Here is a 19081-nt window from a genome sequence, read left to right as displayed (position 1 = left end):
CCAATTGTGCTTAATGGCCTTTTTTCAGCATCCAAAATGCAGCCCTAAATTTGTCTATACATGTCAGTCTATTCTTATCCAGATTAGGTCAAATTGTTTCCATTTTAAAGTCCCTTAAGTATTCTTTAGGACAGGTGTGAAAACTCTTTGTACATTTCTTGAAAAGCTACACCCAATTTTGGTTGGTAGAAGGGCAATTTGACAATTCTTCGATGAAGTTGGGCACTCTTCTGAAAGTTCTTTCTATCCATTTTAACTCCCCATAGAACTTCACATCAGAAATTGAAATTCATTCTTAGCTTTTATAATTGGGATTTCACATGATTGTTGACCATTAGTCTGAATCAGTACAGGGTGTTCATGAGGGATGTTTGGTGGCAGATGTGAATCAATATTTCATCAGCTTATATGGAAAACAGTAGTTGCTGAGTGATGGCTTATTTTGTGATTTGCTTGCTGTTCTTCGCAGTTGCCTACCTATCCTGCAGCCATGTTTCTTGGTGATAGTGATGGAGAAAGCATGAGCCTTGTATTATACTTTTGACAGTGAACTTGAGCCAAGGACTTGTTCCACTAGTTTGTTATTGATATCTTGTTTTCTTTCCAACTTGCAGTATTATTCCTGCTATTTGCTCCACTAGTTTGTTATTGATGTCTTGTTTTCTTTCCAACTTGTGTAACATCTTAGTTAACTGCCAGCTTTGGTTTCTGGTGCAGAGATTGGTTGATGATGAGATGGAGAAGGTCAGAGGGTTTGCAAAGGAATCTGCGGTCCCTTTCAGGGAAAGGCTGGGGTGGTTAATCCAGATGACCTCAACTTGAGTCCTGCTGAAAGCAAGCGACAAAAATCAATTCACCTAATTTCATCAAAATCAGTATCACAAGATGCCATGGTTTCCTGATGAACTGTATCTCTCCGTTTTCCCCCTCTCTTTTCATTCTTTTAGCTGTTTAAAAGAGGTCTGACCTGCTCCCTTTGATACTGCTGACAGGCACAAAGACCAGAGGAACTGCCCGAGCAAGCACTTTGCCGTGTCCGATTGATTTTGTAAACCATGGTCAAATACCTACACTAGTGACTGATGATTGATTTCGATAGGAAACCACAAGATAATGTGTTTAAAGTGAACCATCCTAGCAAAATAATCATCAATCAAGGTGTCAATTGTAAAATTTGATTCACCCTGACCTATTTTTACTTGACCAAAACGGGGGAAAAACAGAAGAAAAATAATAGAATTTTTTTTCTTTTCTTTCCCATTGAAAGAAACTTGTGTTAGTGAATCTTTATTATCATTTATGGTTAACTATGTTGCATTCAGTCCCATTTACACAGGTGGCTTTTATAATGGTAGAGATGAGAATTTGAAAGGGACACCTGCTGGTGGGAGAATGGCCACATTCTATCAAGTATTGGGTAGTCAAAAATCAATGTTTCAAAATTAGATCATTCAAGAAAAGTTATCGATTCATAGTTAATTAATTATAATTAAAACATGATTAAACTAATGATATCATAAATATATATAATTTATATATTATTAAAAATAAAAATTATTATAAAATATATAAATTATAAATTCAATCAAAATTTCAACATCTTTTCTATTTGTTGAGTTTTCACAAATCAGAAATTTATTTTCAAATGGAAACTAATAATTTATTTTCAAATCAAAAACTTATTTTAAAATCATAAATTTATTTTCAAATGAATTAAATCACAAATTTAAAATCACATATTTAAAAAATCAGAACTTAAAAAATAAGAAATTTAAAATGATTCAAAAGAAGGGGAGGGAATTTACCCGTGGCCGTGGTGCCATCGTTAGCATTAGCGTCGGTGTCAGCCATCCGCATGCTGCTGGAGGGCCTCGAGGGCTTGGAATCTGGACAAGAAATGACTTCGTTTCACTGCAAAATGGATTAAAACCACATCGTTTTGAATGGAAAAAAATAAAAACAAAGGAACTAGTGAATCGTTTAGTTCTCATATAAATAACTGTTTGATTTACTTGGTTCACTAGTTAAATTGTCAGTTTAGGCGATTCCAGGTTGGTTCAAAAGTTGAATGGTTCAAAAGATTGGACCAAACTGAAAAACCACTAGTCGGCGGTCGGACCAGCTGGTGGCCAGATCAGTTCGACCGACCAATCCAATCTGATTTTCAAAAGATTGGTTAAAATCACAGTGTGAAGTGGTGATATGAAAGCCTACTGCCTTATGGCTGAGCACCAGAATTTACGGGAAATAGGAAGGAGTTTCCTTTCACAACAATAATGCTAAGGTACCCACCTAGCTGAAACCATGTGGAACTGACTCTATCTTTAGCTAATGCTCAGTCCTAAACCAAAATTTCACAGCAGGGAATATATGACACTACGAGACACTGATTTAAGAAGCTCGCAAGGAATAAACAATGCATTTCTGCAGCAACAGGCACTACTTCAAACTAATATATTATTCCCGTATCTCAGAACATTTAAACAAGCAGTTTTAAGGGAAATGCTGAAAATAGAAGACAACTGGACATGCAGCGCTAAACAACCATATGGAATAACATTACTTCATATTCACATGTACAAAAGAATGCAGAGAAGAACAATAATGTCAAATACAATTTGCCCCCAATAAACCAGTTTACATACAAAAACAATTATTGTTCAATTCAATTCCTGAAGATCTATTTCTGACAGCATTTTAGGTTTCAATTTAATTCTCTCTATCATTCTGCCTTTTTATGTTTCCTCTTTTGTTTGTGTTATACCAGCTGGGGAACAAGCCTTCATAAAACTATGGCCCCCAGGTATGAAAAACAGATTCAACCAAACATAACTTGCATTTCCCCCAGATTCACTTGCAGCATTTCTTTGGATATTCTACATCGCCTTGCCTCTTTTCATGTTTGCATCTCCAAGAGATCATGTTATCTGCTCTTCTTTTAACTGTAATCGTCCTATGGGACATTGATCATTATTGTCAATAAAGGCCCGCTTCTTGTCCACCACGTTCTGTGGTTTTTGTGATGCAATGCTGTTGGCTGTGTTGTGGCTACTACTTTTAGCTGCTGGCACATCATGATTATGTTTACCTTCATATGTTGTTATGACGGCTTTCGGGTCTGTTGCTGCCCTCTCAACATGCTTACGGACATTGCATCCTGGATTTGTGCATTTATAGTAGCTCCTGTGGATAGTAAAAATACAAATCAGGAATATTTTGAAATAATTCATTCAGAAATATTTGGAAACAATACATATAGGCACACATTTATGCATCACAACAATCCAACAGCAAGCAGCAGGTCCAATATTATGACAAGCATAGAGACTAGAGGGGTCCTCTTTTTTTTTTTTTTTTTAGGTCTTGTGATATAAAACAGAGATTAAGAAAACAAAATGGGATTGTTAAGAGTTTATAGTTTTCAGTCTCATAGGTGCATTGATAGAATAGTCATTGTCTCACTTGGCTATATTTTTTTGTGTTATTATCAAAACAAAGTACTGCTATGTTAATAAGTATTGAAGTACTAATAGATAATACAGAAAATGCTAACAAAAATTAAAATGACATAAAAGCAATTAAAACAATTATTACCATATCTTTCTGGCATTATTTTCCTTAATAACATAAACAGAATTGAAGGTTTTCTACAATTTTCTTTTCTTCCAGGGGAACTTCTATACAGAGGTTTTGTGGGATCAAATTAATAAATGCTTACAAGAAGGCTACTATAGCGTAAGAGCAAACATCAAGTGGAATTGCAAGATAAACCTACAAATTGTTAATTTTCCACAGGACACCTACATGCCTTACAGATGTGTATGGTTTGTTGTATGCATCAACCATTGATATGAGATCTCAGAATCTGACAGGGTAAACTAGATTCAACAAGAGCAACTAGTTTTATTGAATTGCTAATTCTTGTATCAGGAGAAAAGATCTTCAAATCTGACAGGTAAAACAGAATTCAACAAAATCATCAAGTTCTATAAAATCACTAGTATTTTGAAAACCGGACCATGTGGCCTCTCTGGTCTGGTCAGGTGAAATGAACTGTTCCTAGGTTGGACCATCTTCGAACAGCTCGAACCAGCAGTCGGACCGCTGAATAGGATAGACGGTCTGGTTTCTTATGAACCGCTCAACTATTTTTTGATTGAAAACATGCTGAGCTTTTCATTCAATTGGCCTAATCTCCTCCCTCAAAAGCTGGGCTTTTTCATTCAGTTGGCCCAAAAGCCCTCCCACAGTAGCCCAAGGTTCAACCCACCATGCCAATTACCTCTTCATTAAATGGGCAGAGTATTTATATCACATATATGGCTTGTAATTTTTCGATTTGAACCATGTACTTGTGGTTGACAAAATGAACACAACCATTATGCTACATAACCGTTTTGATAAAATATTATGGAAAATATTTATATATCCTCTTTTTCAATTTTTGTCATATAAATCATTTAAACAAATATAAGTATTTATATATATGTTTATTTTTATAATAATTATTAATGATAAATATGGAAATAATATAAATAAATTAATATAATAGTTTTTAAAATTTTAAAATAAAAAATACATAAAATATGTAGATAAAATTAAATATAATAATTTTCTTTTCATCTTAAATATATCTTTATTTTTTTTTTTTTTTTTTGATCAGAAACGAAGAGAAATATATTAATAGAAGGAAAGATACATGAGAAAGAAAGAAAAAAGAAACAAAAGAAACCACAAGAAGGATGAGAGGTCCTTCCTACACAAACTGATCAGCATAAAATCCCCCAACATTAGCTAAAAACAAAGAGAAACCCCCAAACTCAAACTTTTGAAGAGCAAACCTCACTCCAGTTGAGTTGTAACACATTTAAAGGAACTCCTCTAAAAGCTGCAGAACAAGAAGCCCAAAGAGAGGAATAGAACAAAATCAAATCCCATAACGTCTCTTCCGATCTCCCCTTATCCTCAAAAATCCTATTGTTTCGCTCTTGCCACACTATCCAAACCAAAGTGAGGCAAGCAACTTGCCAAAGAGTCTTGCCTCTTAAGGAGTTCCCCAAGCCTTTAAAAGCAATAACCAACATGTCCACAAACCTCCTTGGAGGGACCCAAACCAGCCCAACTAGCTTGAACAGCTTGTTCCAGAGCCCAATGGTAACAGGACAATGAAGAAAAAGGTGATCAATCGACTCCCCATTTCCCTTGCAAAGAATGCACCATTGAGGACAAAGGGACTTATAAGGTCTTCTCAACTGCAACTTGTCATTGGTGTTCACCTTCCCATGAGCTACTAACCAAGCGAGGGCCTTAACCTTTGATGGGGCTTTTGAACTCCACAAAAACTTCGCCGGAAGGAACAAAATAGGATTAGAAACTTTTGACAAGGCCAAGAAAAAAGATTTCACTGAAAACAGGCCTGATGAAGACAAAGACCACACTCTATAATCAGCCAAAGAAGGAGAGAAACGCACTGAACTGAGGGAGGACATTAATCTCTGAAGGAGATCAATTTCAGAGTCGGTAAGATTGCGGCGAAAATTTAAATTCCAAGCCAATGGAAAGGAATTGCCAAGGACATTTGAAATAGTGAGGTTTTTCACAGAAATAACTCTATAAAGATCAGCAAATTGCGAGCACAAAGATTGGTTACCCCACCAAAGATCTTCCCAAAAGCGAATTCTCTCCCCATTGCCCATCACTAGACGAACAAAAGGGGAAAATTCCTGGAAAACTTGAGCAATAGCCTTCCAAGGACATCTGTGTGACCATCTAACCACCATGTTGGCGTCCCATCCATTAGGATGTGTCCCATATATACTCACTATAACCTTGTGCCAAAGACCACTCCTTTCTCTAGGGAACCTCCAAAGCCATTTCCCTAAGAGAGCAATATTTCTCAGAGAAATCTTCCCAAAACCCAAACCTCCCAACTCCTTTGGTCTGCTAACAACCTCCCATCTGACAAGATGATCTTTCTTCCCTTCCCCTGCCCCAGACCACAGGAAATTCCTTTGCATCTTCTCAATCTTTGAAGCAATTGAAGCTGGGATTTTAAATAGGGAGAGGAAGTAACTAGGGATGTGAGACAAACACGACTGAATTAAAGTAATCCTCCCTCCCAAAGACAAATAGGCCTTTTTCCAACCATCCCTAGTTAATGTATTAATGTATTATATATTTGACGTATCAAATATAAAAATAAAATATAAATTATATATTTATAACGTTCTAGTTTCTAATCTTCGTACATTTGGTTGTGTTTGTTTTGTGCATCTACCTACTCATGAACGACATAAACTTACTACTCAGTTTGTTAAGTGTGTTTTTCTTGGTTATGCTATCCCTTACAAGGGTTATGTATATTATGATCCCCATGCTTGTCGTATATGAGTTTCCCGGAATGTGATTTTCTTTGAAAATCAATATTTCTTTCCATCTCATGTTGTGTTGGCATCTGCATCTGTATCTCTTCTGCCTAGTTTTTCTGAATCCCCAACAATTGTGGAAAGGTTCAAACTTGGTTTTGTGTATGAAAGACGTAGTCGACATGAGTCCGATTCCACTTCCTTCCTCTATGCCCCCTTCCGATCTTGACCCAATGCCTGATCCTGCTCCTGCTTCCACCACTCCTCATTGGTCTACTTGTCTTTCTCGACCCCCTAATTGGTATGGATTCTTCTCTCCTGTCTCTCTTGTTGCTACTTTATCCACTATTTCTATTCCCTCTTGCTACAAATAGGCCATGGAACATGAGTGTTCGCAAAATGCAATGCAAGCAGAACTTCAAGCACTTGAGGAGAATCATACTTGGGATATTGTTCCTTGTCCTCCTACAGTCAAACCTATTGGGAGCAAATGGGTTTTCTTTGTATAACTTCGTTCTGATGGCTCTTTGGACCGGTACAAAGCTCGCCTTGTAGCTTTGGGTAACAAGCAAGAATATGGGGTTGATTATGAGGAGACATTTGCTCCTGTTGCCAAAATGACCACAGTTCGAACCATCTTAGCTATTGCCGCTTCACAGTCATGGCAACTGCATCAGATGGATGTGAAGAATGCTTTTCTTCATGGTGATCTCCAGGAAGAGATTTACATGAAGCTTCCCTTTGGTATGACTAATTCTTCTCCTCATGATGTCTGTAAACTAAAACGTTCTTTGTATGGGCTCAAGCAAGCACCCCGAGCTTGGTTTGAGAAGTTTCGCAGTACAATTCTTTCCTTTAGTTTTACCCAAAGTCAGTATGATTCTTCCCTCTTCTTCCACACTTCTGAGTCGAGTATAGTCCTCTTGGTTTATGTGGATGATATTATCATTACTGGCACTGATTGTGGTTTGATTACCAAGCTTCAGCGGCTGTTAAATACAACTTTCCATATGAAAGATCTTGGATAGCTTACATATTTCTTAGGATTGGAAGTTCATCATTGGGCCAGTGGTATTTTCGTGAACCAGCATAAGTATATTCAAGATCTTATCACTTTGGCTGGTTTGGAGGATACTTCCTCTGTTGATACTCCTATGGAGATAAATGTCAAATACAGGAAAGATGAAGGGGACCTTCTGGATGATCCTACTCTCTATCGGCACCTGGTTGGGAGTCTTATCTACTTGACCACTACTCGACCAGATATCTCCTATGCTATTCATCAGGTTAGGGAGTTCTCGGTTTCTGGGGTTTTTTTGAGTGTTTGACACATTGACCATCTTCTTCTCCATTGTGAAAAGACAAGGGAAGTGTGGAAGTTGTTCTTTACTTTGTTTAGAGTGTAATGGGTGTTTCCTTCTTCGGTTAGGGAAACCCTCTTAGGGTGGAAAGGGACTTTTGTGGGTAAGATGTGTAGGGTAGTTTGGAATGTGAGCCCTTTATGCTTGTTTTGGTCAATTTGGAAGGCAAGGAACAAGATTGCCTTTGAAGATGGTGTGTTGTTTTTGCAAAAGTTGAAAGCTTTTTTTGTATATGTACTTTGGTCGGAGTCTAAATTGTTTATAAAAGATGGTCCTTTGACGTTAATTGATTTCATTGATTAGGTGGGTTCCTGTTGAGGGAGGGGTTGTTTTTTGTACATCTTGTTTGGATAGTTTTTTGTTTCATTTGTAAGGGGGTGAGTCTCTCTTGTACTTCTTAAGTCGCTATTTTAGTGCCTTTTTGTCATACATTAGTCTCACTTAATTCAAAGCTCTTTAACTGACCAGGATAATCTCAATTATCTAAAAGAATCTTAACAATTGTAATGTTCCTCATGGTCTCAAAGCTCCTTTGTTAGGATTTTAGTTGTTATGCGTCATCAACTTATTAGCCTTCATAACTAATAAATCAACAAGCCTTCATTGTTGGTTAATTTTGACATCTTTTCCAATGCCAGAGATTAGGTTTGAGAAAACAAAGACCTCTATGATTCAATCTTCAAGCCCTAACAAGAGTCCCACAATCCAAATCACTACACACACACTTAATGGACAGAATTTCTTGCAATGAGCACCATCTATGAACCTTTTTTATCAAAGGGTGAGGAAAAGATGGGGCTACTTGATGGCTTTAGGGAGGTACTAGACCCAATCGACCTTAAGTGCATTGCTTGGGATGCTGAGAATTTTATAGTTATGTCATGACTTATCAATTCCACAGAAACTGACAGTGGCCAGGGTTATATCTTCTTCTTTACAGCTAAAGATTTATGAGAAGCTGTGAAACTTACCTACTCCAAGATGGGAAACACGGCTTAGCTATATGACATAAAGCATAGAACGCATGATACCAAACAAGGGAACCTGACGGTGACTGCCTACTACAAAGCCATGACTCAACTTTGGCAAGAGATGGATCTCTATCAAGACCAAGATTGGAAATGCACAGAAGAAAGTGTGATGTATAAACAGATTTTTGAGGAAGACCTAATCTTTGATTTTCTTGTAAGTTTGAATGCGGAACTTGACCAGGATAGAGGACAGCTTGGGACAATCCCTCTTCCTTCACCGAGAGAAGTCTATGCTACCATTAGAAGAGAATAGAACAGGTTGTGTCAGTCATGATGGGAAACTCTAGTACCTAGAACTCAACCTTAGTTGTTGCTTGACCAGAAAATGCCCTTCTCAATGGACAGCGTAGTGTTGACAAAAGGAATGTTGATAGAGACAAACTTTGGTGTGATCATTGCCATAAATCACACCATACTGAAGATATGTAATGGAAACCCCATGGATAACCTAAAAGTTGGGGTAAAGGAAATAGACATGCTAACAGTGACAGCCAAAGCCTTCAAGTTGCTACTGACCATTCAAAGGTTTCGAATATAAGGCAATTGGGAACTCTTGAACCACCAATTTTCACCAAGAAACAACTTTGTTACCTATATATAAGTCGACAGTTGACCCCTCTCATTCTTCTTTAGCAAATATAAGCAAAACAGGTAAACTTTCTTGCTGCTGTGCGCATCATCAAAATAACTGAACCCTGAGATCACTCATTTAGGAGCTAAAAATCATATGACAAGTTAGTCAAAATTATTTTCTTCATATGTTCCTTGTTGGGGTCACCAAAAAGTAAAAATGGTTGATGGATCTGTTTCTCCTATTGTTGGAAAGGGTTCTATATTTGTTTCAAACCTAATCCTAAATTCAGTTTTACATGCTTCAAACTGGTCTTGCAATCTTCTTTCCATTAGCAAGATTACTCATGACATGAATTAAATAGCTAGGTTGTTTCCAACCCACTGTGAATTCCAGGAATTGTGTACAGGGAAGGGGTTAACAGTGCTAAGGTGGTGGACGATCTATTTATTTTGGAAGAAGAACAAAAGGATGTGGAAAAAGCCCCTCAAGTACTTCAGTGAGATTGTGGGATGAAATAAAGTTCTGGCATCTAAGATTAGGACATCCAAGTTTTACCTATCTAAAGATGTTGTTTCCTTATTTATTAAAAAATAAAAGTGTTTTTAAATTTTCAGTACGAAACTTGTGAACTCTCCAAACACCATGTTCTCATTTTCCTATTCAAGTTTACTCTAAATTTAGTTCAATTTCTTTGGTGCGTCATAGTGATGTATAGGATCCCTCTCATGTGAATACTATCTCTTGTGCTAAGTGATTCGTTATTTTCATAGATGACCATACTCATGTGGCTTGGACATACCTTAAAGAAAAATCAAAGCTGCCAATATCCTTTTTTTTTTTTTTTTTGAGAAGTAAACAATATAAATATATTAAAAGTGCAATCTGAAGGCGCACTAAAGTACAAAGGTTGTATACAAAGGAAGCCTAGAAGCAAAACAACTGTCAACATTTTTCAAAACTCTCATAAAATGATGCAAACACAATTCCAAACTAAGATCTATATTATGAGAACTGATAATGGGAAATAGCATATTTCAAACATCCTTAGAATGTATCTTGATGATAATGGAATCATTCACTAAACTTCTTGTTTCGGCATGTCCAACAAAATGGGTTGGCACAAGAAACAACAGACACTTACTTCAAGTAGCTACGGCCCATGTTGTCACAAATGAAGGTTCCAAAACAGTATTGGGGGGAAGCTATCTTGACAACTTCCTATTCAATCAACTAGATGCCGACCCATGTTCTTAACTTCAATACTCTTGCAAATACCCTTAAAAAGGCATGTCCCTACTTCTAACCACATTTTTTTCTTTTCTTCCTCCAAAAGTGTTTGGTAGCCTTGCCTTTGTTCATGGTCACAGCCATAATTGAAGCAAGTTGGATCCAAGATCCATCAAGTGCAACCTCCTTGGGTATTCTCTAACTCAAAAGGGGTTTAAGTGCTTTCATCCTCCATCTTGGAAATTTTTTGTTACTATGGATGTTTCTTTCTTTGAGAACAAATTTTACCTCACCTAAACTTCTCTTCAAGGGTAGAACGGTAAAGAGGAAGATTAGTTTTGGGCTTATCTATGTCCATACCAACTATTTCCTCCTTTGATAAGAATCTTGAGACTAACTCCAGAGAAACAAGTCATAACCATGAAGAGAAGAATGTGAATATTCTAAGGAACCAAGAGCAAGAAAAAGAAGAGAGTGTGAACATTCCAGGGCACCAAGAATGAGAAAAGGAGTTAAAGGTTTACTCTAGAAGGAATAAAGATACAGGATATCTTACTCACTACCAGCCCTTCAAAAAAAAAAGGGTAAATTTGGAAAACTCAAGTGAGTCTCCAAAATCTACTTCCATTCAAGAACCTCAATTTGATCTTGATGTTCCAATTGCTCTTAAAAAGGTTGCTATGTTTGGAACTCAATATCCTATCTTCAATTGTCTCTTATAGAAGACTTAAGTACAGACCTCTCTTATGTGAATACTCTTGGATCTATACAAGAGGCTTTAGATAATTGAAAGTGGAAAGAGGCCATTCAAGAGGAAATGGGAGCTTGATGCAAGAATGAGACATGGAGACATGTCGAATTACCTCTCGAGAAGAAGGTAGTGGGCTACAAATGGATATTTACAATGTCATTTGAGGCAAATGGGATAGCTGATAGATCCAAAGTCATGCTGGTAATGAAAGGATTCACTCAAACATATGGCATTGACTATCAATAAATGTTCGCACAAATTACCAACTTAAGCACAATACGGGTTCTACTCTCACTTGTCACCGACTTAGAATGGCCACTACATCAGCTAGAAATAAAAAATGCATCCCACCATGGAGTGAAGTATACATAGAGTTACCCCCTGTTTTTGAATAAAAACTTGGAAAGAAAAAGGTTTGCAAGTTAAAAAATCCCTAAATAGTTTGAAGTAGTCTCCAAGAGCTTGGTTTGAAAATTCACTAAATCAATTCGTAATATATGCAAAGAAAAGTTGATTACATTATGTTTTACAAATATGTCAAGAGAGGTAAAGTCACCATACTCATTGTTTATGTTGATGAAATAATCATGATTGGTAACAATGTAGTAAAAGTGGAAAGATTAAAGAAATCCCTCGCTAAAGAATTTGAAATTAAGGACTTAGGAAAATGAGATACTTCCTTAGTATTGAAGTTGCCAGATAAAAAAGGGGAATCTTTCTATCACAACAACAATACATGCTGAACCTTCTAAAAGAAATGGGTATGTTAGGGTATAAGTCGGGAGACATACCTATTGATGCCCATCATAAAACTGGAGCACTTACAACAAATGTTATTGTGGATAAGGTGAACTACTAAATGTTAGTAAGCAACCTGATCTACTTGTCCCATACTAGACCAAACATTACCTTCACTATGGGAATGTTAGTCAATTTATGCATGCCCAGAATGAAGATCATATGAATGCAGATATTAAAATTTTGAGGTAATTAAAGGCAACGCTGGGAAAAGGACTTTTATTTTCATCATGTTCACAACCCTATTCATCATGATAGAACAAAGCACATTGAAGTAGATAGACTTTTTATCAAGGAAAAATTACTGAATGACCTAATCTATATGCTGTTTGTTTCCACAAGAAATCAGTTAGCAAATGTGAACAATTTCAAGAAATGATTGGCAACCTCAGAACGATGAACAATTTCAAACCAGCTTTTGGGGGAGTGTTGAGAAACATGGAACAAAACAAACTGGTGAATAGCCTGTACCTAATGATTTTTCCTCTACTAAAGGCTGAGGTTTCTCCTCAGTTAAGGCCAATCTATTTCCTAAATAGCCTAATTGATTTTCCACCTTTATAGTATGTCTTGCTAGTCTTAATTTCCTTTTTTCCTCATTTGTAATTACTTTGATCATTGTAATTTAGCCTAGATTTTAGTTGCTCCTCTCTTTATAACTATTGTATATGTTTTAATTTTCAACACATTAATTGAAAGAAATTCAGTTTATTTTTCCTTGGGAACATATGGTAAAGGAATCCTAGAATCCACTAGGCTTTTCCAATCAAGACCAAACTACTTCCAAAGAAAATATCATATTTTATTGCAACATAATTATATACTACTAGTAACATTTATGTTAGGAAAAAATGGACCACCTTGGATAAGGATTTCCTTTGACAACTTTCTGCCCATACTTGCGCCACCTATAGCCATCATCCAAAAGATCAACTTCACTGGTTGTCTGCACAATAATCCTAGGTTCTGTGACTGTTCTATGGGAGGAAACCTGATCTGAAACCCTGACCTCTGTATTCCTGCAGAAGAAGAAAAGCACATTTTTAGCACACCTAAAAAACCAATAATTAAAGCCCTTAAAGTATGAGCAGACATGCCAATCTACCTTCTTTTGGGGTCAGGTTCATCTTCACCCTTTTCATCACCTCTAGTCTCAGCATCTTCCATTTCCTCACTGTCACTTGATCCAGGTAAGTGTTCAGGTATGGCTTGACTAGATTCTTGATCCTTCTTGGACAGTGAATATGCAGGTAACCCTTCTTTCGGTTTGTTCAAGTTCCCAGTCTGATTTTGGGAGGCTAATTCAGGATTCTCCTGAAAATTTGAATTTCCATTAGGATTTCCTGTATCTTTTGCACGCTTGTTGGGTAGTGGTGCTTGATGGTTGTGCTGGCCCTTATAAATAATCTCTGTTACTTGGCCATCAAGAGAACGTTCAACCTTTTTCTTAACAGGACAACTTGGATGTGTACATTTGTAATAGCTTCGAGGATATTCACTTCCCTTCACTTGCTTCTGCCCATATTTCCGCCAATTGTAGCCATCATCAGCAGGCTTATCAACTGTAAATGAAGAAGGTTGGGATCTCTGATCAGATTGAGATAAACCAGATGATTCCTTCACAGCAGTTCTAGTATCTGATACTAAGGGTGGCATCTGCTCATGTGCTTTTGTGTTGCTAGCAAAGGATGGAAACTGTGTCAATGATGCAGCGGGTGCCACTGATAAAGAAGACGGAAATTCGGCTTGGAGTTGCATATGGGAATGGGCTTGTACAGCCTGAGCGGTAACCTGAGCTAAGGCCTGCTGATGGGACATTACAAATGGTCCCTGCATGCATCTCACCAATCAAAAAGCTGAATAAATATTAAAGTATGAGCACTTGATTTCTAAATAGTAATATAGGTAAATGAGGGAGGGAGCACATACAATACACAAGTTCATCATGATACAAGCAGCATATGTAAAGAAACCCTACTGATGCATCAGTTCAGACCCATCTCAAGAAAAGCATAGGTCAACAATCTTTCAAACCAGAAGGGCTCAATCCTTGGTAACCAAATCGTTTTACAGCTAAGTTCATTTCTGCCAGAACATTTCAAAACAAAGAATTTTTTTCTTTCCTCTCAATCCTAAAACTAGTCAATTGGGAGCTAATCCTTTTCCAGTCCTGTGGCCCCTAAGGAGAGCAGATACATCAATGCACAAAAATAGAGGCATTCTATGGCCCCAATTATTTTAGAATTGCTCTCCCCCCTCCCATATTCCACAGCCCACAATCCCACTCTCTATGTTACATGGGTTCACGCATGGGGGTGTGTGTCTAGGTGTTGGATCCTTTGCATCCCAAAAACACTAACAAATCTCTTTCTAATAAGCTCTACTAGATGCAGATCTTTTTAAAAAGTACTTAAGTAGAAACCATAACCATGCCAAAAGGGTCTTAGTTATATGATAACAACATGTTCCAGTGATGATTGATACATCAAACATGGGTGCATGTGATGATATATTAGAAGACCAATTGCAAAACAAGGTGTTTCCTCACCATAGCCCAATTTAACATATAATAGCCCCATCAAGTAAGGGGCCCAAGTAGATACTTGGAAGTGCACAACGGTGGGCAAGAAAAAATTGATGTTAGAAAAATGAGGGTGTTGATGAGTGACAATGTTATGGTATAGTTACTTACAAAGAACGGTACTTTTCAATTAAGTTCTTTTACTCTGAAAAATAGGAGAGCGGAACCGCTCCCTTATGGCTTAATATGGAATTCTTGGATGCCATTGACAATTACCTTTTTTGCTTGAGAGGCAACTTGGGCCAGAATTTTAACTTTAGATCAACTCAAAAGGAGGAGATGGAGGATTCCTAATAGATGTTACTTATGTAAGGAAGAAGAAGAAACGAGCGACCATATTCTCATTCCTTATTCAAAAGCTCGCTTATAATGGCAATTGATTTCTGAGCTAGCACATGTCTTTTGTTGGTAAAAAGAGAAACAAGGCTTGGAAGGTTGCTTCATTGTATTTGTTTTGGACCTTATGAAGGGATAGGAATAGGAGAGCTTTTGATAATTGTGAAAGCATGGACCAAACAATTAAAAATTCTTTCTTGTATTTTTGTTAAGACTAGGTTAGATTGTATATTGGGGATGGTTCTTTGTCATTGTTAAATTTTGTGGATTGGTTTAGGCTCTCTATAGGGTGGTTGTTGGTTCTTGTGTCTTCGCACTTCTTTTATAGTCATTTGGTTTCTTTGTATACGTCATGTAAACCTAATTTCTTTTTGTTACAATCCTTATTTACCTATCAAAACAAATAAATAAATAAATAAGGGTGTCGATGAGAGTATGAGGGAGGAATGAACGACTAACATTAACAGTGATTACAAGGATGGTATTGGCTCCTTTTGTACTTATGATTTAGACTTGTTATGAAGGTTTATGTCATATTAGATTGTTTCTAGGGCATTTCATACCCATCTGTTTCATTGTATTTGGGTGAATTCTATGGAGTGTCACAACACCCACATGTCACCATGTCATGGTATTGCCCTTGAAGCTTGTTCTAAGTGGTAAGGGGCTGTGTGGGGATGGGGAAATTCTAGGTTCGATTTCATATAATAACCCCAAAATATATATATATATATATATATAAAAAATATATATATATATATATCTTAAAGAAAAACATTACTTAAAGAAGAAAAAGAAAATGTTATGAGCTTTTGGAATAGACCATTAAGTGCCCGTTGAGATACACATCCTATTTTCTATTTTTAAAAATAGAAAAGAGTAATAACTTCTATATAAAATGTAGCAACTCTTATATAAAAATTATGTACTAATCTTATGTCCTTAAAAATTACTTTTAAAATTTGAGATAGTAAGAATTTTTAACATCTCAATTTTTTTAAATAGTTTTTATAAGTCATCATCTTTTTAAGGTAAGTCTCAACGAGTTCTTGCATTTTATATAGAAGTTACTATCATTTTCTATTTTTTTTTTTTTAAAAAAAACAAGAAGTGTATCCAAATGACACCCAGTTATTACATATCTTCTAAGCTATTTAGTTTTAATTTTCTTGATGTGTGCTTCTTGAACTTGGAATGTCCCTTCCAAATATTGCTCTCATTTCAAGGATAAGCACTTGAAAAAAAATGATGAAATAGCCAAATGAACTAATTACAAGTTGGTTTGCAACCATATAACTCAACCCAACTACAAATCTCAACCACACATTAATTCTTGATAGTCTCCCATTAGATGATTTTGTCGAGGATGTAGAAGAACCAAGCCAACAGAAAAAAGCAATAAGCACATTGAAATATATAGCTCCCCCATATGTAAGACAATGTATTGTATTAGACATTTAATCCATATGCTCTATGCCTCAAAGGTAAACCACTGTAGAAGCATCTAAAATGGAACTTCTTTTAATCACACACGAGAAATGGATATTGCCAGGCTTCATCATGTTTTTTTTTTTTTGCATGATTTCCTTCTTTTTTTTCATTGCAGCAATATTTGTTGCACATCTTTGTGTTTCCTTAAAACTTGTTCATATCACTGACACTAAATCAAACAAGAATAGGCGGAAGATTATATTTGGATTTGGAAAAATGACATTATTCCATTTTTTTTTACTAGCAACTGTATAATAGTTCTGTCTTTCTGTAATGATACCAGTAACAAAGTGGGCTTTTTACAGAACTGCACACATATGAAAATGGAATAATATCATTTTCATGGGAAATCCAAATGCATCCTTAAATCTTAATCACAAGCAATCCCCAACCAGAAAACTACAGCTATATGGTTGGATTGTAGAGAAAGATGAACTCACGTCTTGGTGAGAAATGGCCAAACAAATTATTTTATAGCAACATGGATGAACCAATTACCCATAACAACCTTCACATAGTCCATAAATATGACAAGTTTTCCACTGATAAGATAAAAATAATCTTCTGACATGAAAAGTTCTACGACTGACATTTTCGGATGACAGACATGGGAGACTTTTAGGTACATGAAGTACTAGGCATGGAAGCTCAATTGCCTTCACTTCCAGGCTACAATCTAATCAAATAACAATACCCTCAAATTATTCTCGAGTGGCCTGAATTCTCTTTTGAAACAAAAATTTACAACTAAGTAACCTAACACTCAATAATCTCAATGCCATTTTCATTCATTAATGTGTTTGGATTATTTTTTAAAATCAAAATAGGAATAAAAAAATCATTAGTATGGAAACCGAACCATTGTCTCACTAGGACTTTGATTCATCTCTTCTATGTACTGTGATTCGCCTCTATTCCCATCCTTTTTCTATTTCTATTTCCACATATGAAACACACTCTAAATACTTTTGAAATTACATATGTAATGTAATGATCCAACCTAATTCCAACGCAATAGCCTGTCCTTTGTCCTTTGTTATCAGATGCACTTCTTTTCTGCTCTCAAAATCTTTTTCTCGTTTTCTCCTCAATTCTTGATATTTGGACCCGACAACCCCCAATTCTGACCAACTGTAAACCTGAATAACTCCCAAATTCAGAATTTGTCACCAGAACCTTCACCCATCGTTTCCCCAAAAATCTAATATTTTTTTCTCCCAAAGTGTTCGTTTCTTTACTTGTTCCTACTTTTCTCCCCAACCAACTTTTCTCAGCAACCAACAAAGCAAAATGGGAAACAATAGAAGCAAGATGTGCTTTCAAAAGCTTCGAAAACGAAAATAGTAAGTTCGAAGCTTTACTCAGAAATGAAAAGAAGAATAAAGCTGGTTGAAAGCATTGATTTCCAATGATTACCTGCGAAAAGAAACCTGGGGAATCGAGCAAACAGGTCGGGCTTAACCCGGGTGGAACTGTAAACAACGGGGACTGAGAAATCACCAAACCGGAGGGCCGGTTCTGCTTGAACTGAAATTCAAAATCACCAGCGGCATCAACAGAAGTCCTGTCTTCCTTGGAAGAAGCGGAAACCTGAGGGTCGGTGGAAAAACTGGGCCTGGGGCCTGGAACAGCGGCGGGCGAGGTCATAGCACCGGCGAGCAGCTGAGAGAAGGAGCGGCAGTCGGAGTCGGGGTCGTTGTCGGAGAAAAAATTAGAGACGAGAGTCATGGGACCGGGACTGAAGCCGGGACCTCCAGGAAAGAGAGTTTCCATGGAGGAACGAGGGGGCAGTGTTATAGTAGGCCGTAGAGGAGCAGAAGCTCTCGATGCTGATGCTGATGCCGATGATGATAGTGACGTTTCATCGTTTTGAGCCATTGATCAATATTACTTAATTTTTTTTGTTCACTCTTTCAACCTTCTTCTTCTCTGTTCCAGGCTTCCAGCTTCTCTATCATTGTTAGGGCTTTTCCGTATCTGTCTCTTTGCTGATCCAAAAGATTATGAATATGAATGAGCCGCAGAAGAGAGCAGCCACCGGCACGACATCTCTCTCTTTCTACTTTTTGCTCTGGAGGATCTGAAATTCAGTAAAAAGTCCACGCTCAAGACACCCAAAAGTCTCCCCCAGATTTCTCTCTCTCTCTTTTTAAAAATAATTAATTAATTAATTATTTTACACTTTTATGTCAGATTATTAAATTTTGATTTGACTTTATTAGCCCCGACGACTTCTGAAATAACGGGATTACCGTTTCATAGGCAGGAGTTTTGGTGTGTAACTGATGAGACGAAAATGAAACATATATATTTTTATGATGTGTCTTTTAGTTAGTAATATAGTCAATGATTAATACACGGACTACGTTGGCATCAAACACCAAGAGAAGAGTAAGAGGCCACGTTGTTTGGAGTGAGTTAAATTGAATGAGATAACAGCAAAGGACAGCATCATTAATTGTTGCGCATGCCAATAAATGAGGTTAGTGAGCCAAACACGTTATATAATTAATTTTTATTTGGTGAAAAAAAAATGTAGATGCGACTCCACATATAAACATGGGGC

The 19081-nt window shown here is 36.8% G+C and overlaps 1 protein-coding gene and 1 long non-coding RNA gene across 4 annotated transcripts; one reads left to right on the top strand and one right to left on the bottom strand.

The window, feature by feature from the left end:
- The first annotated feature begins 819 nt into the window (after positions 1–819).
- Positions 820–1266, top strand: LOC117913125. Its single transcript, XR_004651080.1, has 2 exons — positions 820–908; positions 993–1266. It is a non-coding gene; the product is annotated as an uncharacterized LOC117913125 (long non-coding RNA).
- A 1263-nt stretch (positions 1267–2529) lies between these two features.
- LOC117913097 (probable WRKY transcription factor 3) lies at positions 2530–18614 on the bottom strand. 3 transcript variants are annotated; one of them, XM_034828015.1, is made up of 4 exons: positions 17932–18614; positions 13213–13937; positions 12968–13126; positions 2530–3183 (listed from the first exon to the last, which is right to left on the bottom strand). In XM_034828015.1, the coding sequence occupies exons 1-4, from the start codon at positions 18391–18393 to the stop codon at positions 2919–2921; spliced, it is 1611 nt and encodes a 536-aa protein (XP_034683906.1). In that variant the 5' UTR covers positions 18394–18614; the 3' UTR covers positions 2530–2918. The 3 variants fall into 3 exon arrangements, with proteins under 3 accessions (XP_034683906.1, XP_034683914.1, XP_034683923.1); XM_034828023.1 differs by having other exon boundaries at positions 13213–13947; positions 17932–18020; XM_034828032.1 differs by having other exon boundaries at positions 13213–13963; positions 17932–18009.
- Positions 18615–19081: the final 467 nt, after the last annotated feature.

The sequence above is a fragment of the Vitis riparia genome, chromosome 1 (assembly GCF_004353265.1).
Source record: "Vitis riparia cultivar Riparia Gloire de Montpellier isolate 1030 chromosome 1, EGFV_Vit.rip_1.0, whole genome shotgun sequence".
NCBI lineage: Eukaryota > Viridiplantae > Streptophyta > Magnoliopsida > Vitales > Vitaceae > Vitis > Vitis riparia.
Note: the sequence above shows the minus strand (reverse complement) of the source record. Positions and strands in the feature narration are given on the sequence as shown.